The 10,477-nt window shown below is 37.8% G+C and overlaps 1 protein-coding gene across 2 annotated transcripts; it reads right to left on the bottom strand.

The window, feature by feature from the left end:
* Positions 1-5,797: 5,797 nt before the first annotated feature.
* On the bottom strand, positions 5,798-9,800 carry LOC149843252 (elongation factor Tu, chloroplastic-like). 2 transcript variants are annotated; one of them, XM_089999678.1, is made up of 2 exons: positions 8,158-9,800; positions 5,798-6,160 (listed from the first exon to the last, which is right to left on the bottom strand). In XM_089999678.1, the coding sequence occupies exon 1, from the start codon at positions 9,629-9,631 to the stop codon at positions 8,183-8,185; it is 1,449 nt and encodes a 482-aa protein (XP_089855804.1). In that variant the 5' UTR covers positions 9,632-9,800; the 3' UTR covers positions 5,798-6,160; positions 8,158-8,182. The 2 variants fall into 2 exon arrangements, with proteins under 2 accessions (XP_089855804.1, XP_089855805.1); XM_089999679.1 differs by lacking the exon at positions 5,798-6,160 and adding an exon at positions 6,292-6,555.
* Positions 9,801-10,477: the final 677 nt, after the last annotated feature.

Below are 10,477 nucleotides of genomic sequence, written 5' to 3'. Positions count from 1 at the left end.
ATAGGTGACAAGCTAAAATGTCGTAGGTGCCACCAAGTTCATACTGGATAGATACATCTATGGGAACTGGAAGACTATGTCTTCTGGGGTGAGATGGTTCATTCTATCTTTGAATGCCATCTCAAGCAAGGCCATGACAGGAAACAATTGACCGCACAAGGCCTTGCTAGCAAGGCCTCATACACCAATTGCCACCTGACATACTAGATCTAATAAAAATTTCTTTGGACTCATTTGGTAGGCAAGATAGCGAATCACCCATCTACCCACCAGATTCACCTATATATACACCGGCTTTGCCCCTCTACATGCAGATTCATCTACACACCGACTTCACCCCTCTACACGTCGGACGTTCCATTTACACTTTGGCTTCGCCCTCTTATATTCCACGCAAACCAAGGCCTACCAGAAATACGAGAAACTATGTTAAACAGTTCTCAAACCATTCTTAGGAGGAGCATGTAATGCCTAAAAAATCTAACCAAAAAATACAGCCATTTCTTTTAACAATTTATAATGAAAGGCTTTTATTTCTAAATCAAATCACAGTAGAATTACCGACATAAAAGTTTAGATAGAAACTTTGGGTGAGTTATAAGTTGAATTGGCTTGTGACTAACACTGATTCTTATATTGGATATTGGGTCCAGGCCTACAATAACTACGAATCTATTATTATAAATCTGAATCTGAATTGGATTATCAAGACATTAACAATAAACAAAATAAATAATGGTGTCATTAATGTTCAAAACATCCAAGATTAGCAAAACAAATTTCCCCAGGACTAATGACTGATCGGTGGGTTGCAGCATCTCACTATGTACCAGTACGCTATTTTGGATTGGTGTAAACATATTGGGTTTAGACTCATTTCATGTCTGAGTAGGGTAAGGCTAACATAGAATGCATATACAGTCTAATATCATGTATTTACATGATACAATATGTTTAATATCATGTATTTACATATTATAAACATGATATTTAGTGAGTTCATGGCAAATATTGTGATATTTATCTTCTTGTTGAATGTTGGACATATTTTTATCATTTTTTATCAACATAAAATACTTAAAACCAAAAAAATGTTTAGTAAGGTTTGTGCTACTGAGTTAGTCAAAACCGATAAATTGAATTAAATCAATTTTCATATCTAAAAGTGGAGGATTCCTCTTGTTTTGAACTTAGAAGGCATCGAAAATACCTTGAATACTGAAATGAGAGACCCTGATGATAAAACTTCTAAAAAAGACAAAAATGCTTACATCAAATATAAAAATGATAACATGTTAACCAGAATGATTATGCTCACATACATGGATGATGATCTCATTAGGGTATTCGAGGATTACCCTACTACAAAATCAATATTTGAAGCTATCTCAAAGAAATATGACACTACTTCAGAAACTCACAATCAATTGCTCTTTGAGAAATACAATTCATGTAAGATGCAAGAAAATGACAATGTAGTTGATCATGTGAATAAAATGTTGGTAATAGCAAAGGACTTGGCCATCGTTGAGAATGTAATCTCTAATCATATGCAAATATTCACTATTATGCGTAGCCTTCCATCTTCATGGAAGATTGTCCAAACTTTTCTTAGGTTGAACTCTAAAAACTTGACAATAAAAAAAGCTATCAGTTCAGCTACAAGTTGAGCAACAACATATGCAACAAGATAAGAAAAATGAATTATATTTCACTAAAGATACTCCTAGCAGCAACCATAATCCTTTGAGGCACCCACATTTCAAAAAAAAAGTCTTAAAAATAATGGCAAATTTGATAAAAAAAAAAAGAATCAACATTTTGCCTCTCAAGTGAAGTGTTTTCAGTATGAAAACCTAGGCACTTAAAGAAAGATTGTTGGAGTCGCCCGAACAACAAGAACAACAAAAATGGCAGGCAAAAAGAGAGGCATAATATAATTTGCGTGTAATCAGAATACTTATATGTAGACTAAGTACTTTTTGGATGGTGGGTGAATTCTGGAGCGACTCAACATATAGCCAAGAGTAAGAAAGGAATGGTAGACATAGTTGAGTATAAACCTGGGGAACATCGGGTGTATATGGAGAACAACACCTACTCGGATGTTACGGGTGTTGGGACTTACCATATTGAAACCCCAAGAAATAATGTTTTGTTATCAAATGTCTTGTTTGTACTATCTATGAGATGGAACCTAGTGTTTGTTTTAGCACTAGTCAATAAGGGTTTTGAAGTTAGGTTTTTACCTAGAAGGGTTACTATGGGCAAACACGGTCGAGTTTTATTTGATGGGTCTTTGACAAAGATCATGAATTGTTTAAAATTTTAGAATTTGAGTTGAATAAAATTTTATCTATTTTTTATTATATTAATAATGTCTTTAATGTGGATGTAAATGCATGGCACTAAAGACTAGGACATATTAATTTAAAGAAAATGAAGAAACTTGTTAAATTAAATCTAATGCTTAATTTTAAAAAAAATATCCTTTCACAGATGTGAATCATGTATTTATGAAAAAATAACAAAAAAATTATTTTCAAATGATGTAATTAGATCATCTAAATTGTTAGAAATTATCCATTCGATATTTGTGGTCCCTTTAGGACCCAAACTCATAAAGGGATGCAATATTTCATATCTTTTATTGATGATTATTCAAGATATAATTATATATCTTATAACATATAAGTATGAAGCATTAGAAAAATTTTAAAAATATCGTTAAAAAGATGAAACCTAGCTTGGTAGAAAGATTAAAGTTTCACAGTTTAATCGAGGAGGAGAATATACTTTAAATGAATTTTTTGGATATTGCACGGCTAACGAGATCAGACCTCTCAAACTACAACTCCAGGGACACCTCAACAAAATGGTATGGTTGAAAGATATAATAAGATTTTTCTTAATATGGTTAGATACATATTTTTTAATGCTTCATTACCCAAATTGTTTTAAGGACAAGTGATACATGCAATAACATATATTCTAAATAGGGTTCTATGTAAGGTACACTTTATGAGTTATAGACCGGAAGAAAACCTAACCTAAGTCACCTTCATAGATGGGGTTCAGTAATTCATATAAAGGTTATAGAGCGATCAAGAGATAAACTCAATAGCAAATCCAAAAGGTGTATCTTTATTAGATATCTCAAAGGATCCAAATGTTATAGATTATGTGATCATGATAAGAGTTTAATTGAAGGTAGAGATATTATATTCTTAGAAGATCAAAACATGGAACCAGATATTCCTGAAATAAATAGAGATGATCTACTTGATTTCTATTATAAGTCTGATGATTCACAAGAACAGTTAGGTAATAATGAACCAATTGTTAGTACACCTACTTCTCATCAAACTCAGGTTGGGCACAAAAGGTCGAGAGCTCTCCTGTCATACTTGGATGACTATTATGTCTACTTGTTGGAGGAACCGTGTTATGCCTTAGACGTTGATGACATGAAAGATAACATGTCATATAATGAGGCAATGAAATCACTTGAGTCAACAGACTATGTATAATTCATGGACGAAAAAATTGAGTCCATTAAGAAAAATCAAGTCTGAGAATTGATTGATTTACCTAAAAAAAGGAAAGTCATTGGATGCAAATGAATTTTAAAGAAAAAATTCAAATCCGATGGTAATATTAATAAATTTAAAGCTAGATTGATAGCTAAAAGTTTTTCTCATAAAGAAAGGTTAAACTATGTTGATACATATTCACCTGTTACAAAATTTGCCTGAATAAAGATAATCATCGCTATTATAGTTCATTATGATCTAGATCTACATCAAATGAATGTTAAAACTGCATTCTTAAATTATGAGCTTAAAAAAACCATTTTCATGAAACAGCCTAAAGGCTATGTTGTTAAAGGCCAAGAAGATAAAGTATATAGGTTGAAAAAAATCCTATACAGACTCAAGCAATCACCATATTAGTGGTACTTAAAGTTTCATAAAGCAATTACCGTATTGGGATTTATGGCAAATAGATTTGACCATTGTGTTTATATTTGGAAAAGTATGAGCAAATTATCTATTCTTTCAATGTATGTGGATGACATTCTTTTAACTGGAAACAACAATGATATGATTGTCAAAACCAAGTCATGGTTAAATTTTCAATTCAAGATGAAAGACATAGGAGAAGCATCCTATGTTCTTAGAATTAAAATCACTCAAAATAGAAATTCTAAACTTTAGAGCTTGAATCAAGAAAGGTATATTAATAATATACTCAAGAAGTTTAGAATGAGTGATTGCAAGTCTATTAGAACACCTATGACAAAATGTGTCAAATTAAGTAAGAATGATTGTCCGGATGAAAGATAAAAAATGTTGAATGTTCCTTATACACAAGTTGTTGGAAGCTTGATGTATGCTAAGCATAAAGCCTGATATCAGCTTGGTTCTTGGCCTCGTTAGTTGCTACTAGAGTAATCTTGGTTGACCTCACTGGCAAGAAGTGAAGAGAATATTTTGATATTTAAAAATGACTATAAACTTGAAATTATGTTTTCAAGATGATGGCTTTGAGCTGACTGGATATTTTGATGCTGACTTTGCTGGAATTAAAGATGATAGTAAATCCACTTCTTGATATGTTTTTCTCTTTAGAAGAGGAGCAGTTTCTTGGTTATACAAAAAACAAGGTTGCATAGCACAACATACTCAGAAAGCATAGTATATTACATGCAATAATGCTACCACATTTACTGTTTGGATAAGTCGTTTCATTAATGATTTAAAGCAAGATATAACCAACGGGTCAGTACAACTTTATTGTGATAATCAGGTTGTCATCTCTCTTACGAAGAGTAGAGTGAATAATTCTAAAAGTAAACATATAATAGTAAAATAACATTATATTCATGACATGATTAAAAAAAATGAAATTATAGTCAGTTATTTACCTACATTTAATATGATTGTTGATCTCTTAACAAAAAGCATATCAAAGGAGATGTTCTCAAAACATATATCTTGTATGGGATTAAGATGTCTAAAGAGACATATAGCCGGATGAGTAATAAAGAAAATAACTCATTTCAAGAACCTTGATGCAAGTGAAATACTCCCATAGTGAAAGGTAAAATCCTACATCACATCATGATGCTATTCACATGGCCAAATGAGAGATGTTGGTTACAAATGACCATGAATGGCTATGTGCATACATGGATTAATGCATTGATGAGAGAGGTGGGTCCACTCTCTCTCCAACGCACAGGTCTATCTAAATGAAGCATATTTGAATATGCCTCGTTTAGATAGACATGCAAAACGACTACCAATCCTTCTTAAAGAAGAAAGTCAGTAGTATTCCGATAATACTAGGCAATGGTTACCCAGATGAGGCACAGTTCCAGCAACTCTCCTTTTACTAAAGAGAGGCTTTCATTCAATATGGTGTACAGAAAAAAAGGAGAATATTGAATAGAATCAAGAAGGCCTCCTGCCAATTTAAGCTCTCTGCTTCTTTCTTCTATCTTCATCTGCACACTACAGGGTTCCACCATCCTTCAAGCCCCACTCTTACATATCTCAAGATTCAGATGTGTGGTCAGGATTGAATATAACCAGCCATTGGTTATATAGAATGTGAGTAACTGATCTCGGCCATCAACACGCATTTTGCAAGGAGATGGGGCGTCACATTTATTTTGGCAATTACGTTACAACGTGTATGCCTTTCAAAAAAAAGTTACATGCCTTTCAAAAAATTACGTTACAACGTGACCACTTTATTAACTTACTATAAAGTTATTAATGACAACTCATAATGATCTTAACTACTGATTTATTGGGGCATGAATCTAATACAAACACGATGCAACCCAAAATACGTCGAAACATACAAGAAATACAAACCCAAAATACAACACATACTAAAAATGCTACTCCTGTACTGCTTACAAGGCAGTGTGGTTTGTAACAGAAGACAAAAACGAAAGTTACAGTTGTTGGCACCCACATTAAAAAGGCTGGCAACTTGAGTTGCAAATTGGAATTTGTTCCTATCAGGATCCTCCTCCAATACTTTTACAATTATAAAGCATCTTCAGTTAAATTACAGACATGAGGGGGACCTTATTATTCAGTCAGTCAATGGCACAAGTTCACCACACTTGAGGAGATGCAAAACCCTATTTCAGAAAACCAAAACAGAAAAAAAGCCAAAATGTCACAATATCAAGAAGTAGCAAGAAAAAGGAAAAAGGATGACATAGTTGATATTTAACAGAAGAAGACAGATAGACAGAAGTGAACATGTTAATTGGTAACTCAATTATGGATTTGTTGTAAACTCTCAAATCACATATAAAGCAATCCAGGCTCAGCTTAATCTGTTCTTTGAACATTTGGATCAAGACCAAAAAGTTCTGTTCTCCATCAAGCAATCTCTGTTCAACAACTAACACCAAGTTCTAGAAAACAGTTTAGCACACCAAATCAGATATCTGCATTTGCATTGTAGACAAGATTACTCAACATGTCAAAAATTTCTGCCGCTTCATTTGCTTGCATCAAGTCTCAAGGCCTGTATTTGTTACAATAGAAAAGCAAGAAAACAAAATAAGAAAAAGAGTACAAATAATTTACATGTTTTTGTAGCCATTCTTAATATCTAAGTCATTCTTTCTGATCAGAACCTCAGTTTCTCCTGATGTTAAAGCATAAGAGCTGAAGGCTGTTATGCTATTAACAGCATTTATGCACTGTCATTAAGAACTTTTCTTTCAAGTTACCTCAAAACTTCTCAATGTTTTCCACAATTTAACAGTATATACCTTACTACCCAACACAAGAAAAGGAAATCAAAACAATCCTAACTTATTTTCAGGCCTTCGTTCAGATCAATAGGTCCTGTTCATACAGGAAATATTTTCCCTTATGTCAAAATATATCCTGAGAGTTTGACAAGCTTGCAACAAGAAGTCAGTTTTTTCCCACCAGTTCTCATTGCTGACTACCAACCTACTGCCACAACCAAGTCATCATACCACAAATTTTCATACAAAACCATCCCAATGATCAACTACTTCTCTTGCTCTCGATATTCCATTTAAAATTATATGAAATACAAGCACTTACCAACCTGTGCAGATGCAACAAGACTTGATAATGATGATGATTAGCATGTCAATGATGGTGACATTAGTGCTACCAAAATACATGATGCAAAATTCTTGCCTCTAAATGAAATGCAGAAACTTTATCACATTGATATAATGGGGCTCCATCAACGTTCTCAGGATCATGTCTACTACTACAAACCATCGACCTCTGTGATTGAAACGTATCAATTTTTATGTTCTACAGTCGGTACTTTTTCTTCTGAGGAAATTACTATTACCTTATCTCTTACATTTTTCCATCCCTCTTTTCCGTCAAAAAAGGAAAATACTTTTTCTGCTATCATATTGAATTTTTTTGTGCTGATGCCAGATTAACCTTTTGTAAACAACCACATAATATCATAAACTAGTCTAATTGTGCAATGCTGTGCATTAGAAAGATTATATTTCTATTACAGATTTTCAAAATAACCAAGATATTAAGTCTGGATAAAATTTGGATAGATAGACGCGAACTACACCTTCTATGTTCACAATCAATTTGACAAATTTCTCAGGCTACCAACACTTTAGTATTTTTCTCTTCTTTTCATGTAGGTATGTCCTTCACATGCATATGTTATCATGGCAGTCATGAAACAAACCATAAATTTTTCCAACTTGATCATACCATCCTCCCATAAATTTCGAGATATAAATCAAATTTTGCCCGCATTAGCTGTTACCGTGGGCAATCGTGGATATTCCAAGGCATCACAGAAATTTTTGACCATTTCAAGAATCTCCTAGCCAACGCAAAAATCTATATATCATTCAGTTAGAACGGGCTCCTATAATGCATGTATTGAAGCAACCAGCACACTAATCACAATGGCAGATAAAATTATTGATAAGAAGAGAACAGCTTATCAATTTAACGATCAACTAGTAAGGCAATCTACAAACTGAAGAATCCTCCAACTGAAAGAAGTGCAGAAAAACAAAGACAAATAATACAGGGCATGCTTCTATGTTTTCAAAGTGCGTCCTTAACCAGAACAGTGAAGAAAGCGATGTAGGTATACCGAATTCAAATATCCCTCATGTTCCTCACTCGACGATCGACTGTATAACGCCGGCACCAACCGTCTTCCCTCCTTCCCTGATAGCAAACCTCATCCCCTGCTCGCAAGCTACCGGCATGATCAACTCCACCACCATCTTCACCCGGTCCCCGGGCATCACCATCTTTGATTCCTCGTCTTTATCGTTCATGATCGAAACCACCTTCCCTGTAACATCGGTGGTTCTCATATAGAACTGCGGCCGGTAGCCGGAGAAGAAAGGGGAGTGCCTCCCTCCTTCCTCCTTCTTCAACACGTACACGATCGCGACGAACTTCGTATGCGGGGTTATCGTCCCGGGCTTCGCAATCACCATCCCCCTCTGAATGTCCGCCTTCTGAATGCCTCTGAGAAGCAATCCCACATTGTCGCCGGCAAGAGCCTCATCGAGGATCTTCTGGAACATCTCAACCCCCGTAACGGTGGTCGTCCTCGTCTCCCTTAACCCCACCACATCGACCGTTTCCCCGACCTTCACCGTCCCCCTCTCGACCCTTCCGGTCGCCACCGTCCCGCGTCCGGTGATCGAAAACACGTCTTCGATCGCGAGGAGGAACGGGAGATCGGTCTGCCTCTGCGGAATGGGGATGTAGCTATCCACCGAGTCCATGAGCTCGTAAATCTTGTCCACCCAATTGTTCTCCCCTCTTTTAATGTTGGGGTTCGCCATTAACGCCTCGAGGGCGAGGAGGGCGGAGCCGGAGACGATGGGGATGTCGTCGCCGGGGAATTCGTAGGAGGAGAGGAGTTCCCTGACCTCGAGCTCGACCAGCTGGAGGAGCTCCTCGTCGTCGACCTGGTCCTGCTTGTTGAGGAAGACGACCATGTTGGGGACGCCGACCTGCTTGGCGAGGAGGATGTGCTCCTTGGTCTGCGGCATCGGGCCGTCGGCCCCGGAGACGACGAGGATGGCGCCGTCCATCTGGGCGGCTCCGGTGATCATGTTCTTCACGTAGTCGGCGTGGCCGGGGCAGTCGACGTGGGCGTAGTGGCGGGTCTCCGTCTCGTACTCGACGGTGGCGGTGTTGATGGTGATGCCGCGGGCGCGCTCCTCCGGGGCGGCGTCGATCTCGTCGTACTTCTTGGGGGCGCTGTTACCGAGGGAGGCGAGGGCCATGGTGAGCGCGGCGGTGAGGGTGGTCTTGCCGTGGTCGACGTGCCCGATGGTGCCGATGTTCACGTGGGGCTTCTTCCGCTCGAACTTGCCGCGGGCGGCGCGGACGACGAGAGAGGGGTGGTGGCGATGGCGGTGGCGGTGGCGGAGGGAGGGGTGGAGGGAGATGGGGTTGGTGAAGGAGGATGAGGAGGAGATGGTGGGGAGGAGAGGTTTGTTGAGTTTGAGGAGGGGGGTGTTGAGGGGAGGTGGTGATGAAGAGGGTTTGGGGGAGGAGGAGGTGGGGATTGTGGTTAGACCTGAAGTTGCCGAGAGTGCCATTGAGACCAACTTGCTCTTGTTGGTTGTAGTGCTCCCTCTTGGTGGTGGTGGTGGTGGTGGGTTGGGTCGGTGGGAGAGAGAGAGAGAGAGAGAGTTGGAGAGGAGGGACGGAGGTTTATCCTATCAAAGTGTAAGGGGAGAGCATTGGCCACAAGAAACAAATGGTTGATAAGATGAGAGGTGGAAGACTTGCTGACACCATTTTTGTTTCTTTTTTTCGCGAGGGTAAGTTTTTTTTTTTTCTAGTTTACTCTGTGACAGGGGAATGGGTTTATCTTCTTAAATGGCAGTAAGAAATTTGTAGTAGGCCATAACTCAGTGCATCCTCGTAACCATCTTAGCCAATTATGCATGGTTTTGAAAGTTTTTTTTTCACGTTTTTCCTCCAATATGATCATACAGACAGTTTGTCTCTGTTTGATTTTGTAGGAATCAACTCTTGAATAATACCGTTCGGACACTTGGATAGGTATAAAATTTTCATAAATATTTTGCTTTAAAAAATATTATTATTATTATACGTTCGTAGTTGAACACATATGTGAGGTCAGATTTGCAAAAACATCTGGAAGGCATCTATTCCCACTCTTGCAGTGGCCATGCAGCTACCAGTTTCCCATAAGGACTTATAAGATTTGGGAATTTTTGTTTTCGGGGAAACCATCCTCAGAACCAGAGACCTAGTCGTGCCAGCTAAGTATGCCGTACATATGTTGTCCTTACAATGTAAATTCGTCGTGCACCCCTGGCCCCAAGAGAGTTACCAAACTTAGGCTGTGCAAGGATTTATCACTTTGCCCTCATTAATGAAAAGAGCTGATGCTCATGGGGATGGAACCGGCCAAG

This window comes from Nuphar pumila, chromosome 3 (genome assembly GCF_984573655.1).
Source record: "Nuphar pumila chromosome 3, dmNupPumi1.hap1.1, whole genome shotgun sequence".
Taxonomy (NCBI): Eukaryota; Viridiplantae; Streptophyta; class Magnoliopsida; order Nymphaeales; family Nymphaeaceae; genus Nuphar; species Nuphar pumila.
The sequence above is the reverse complement of the archived record's forward strand: the minus strand, read 5'-3'. Positions and strand labels throughout refer to the sequence as shown.

Excerpts from the sequence above, each read along its gene's own strand:
- LOC149843252 (XM_089999678.1), bottom strand. The coding sequence starts at position 9,631 with ATGGCACTCTCGGCAACTTCAGGTCTAACCACAATCCCCACCTCCTCC.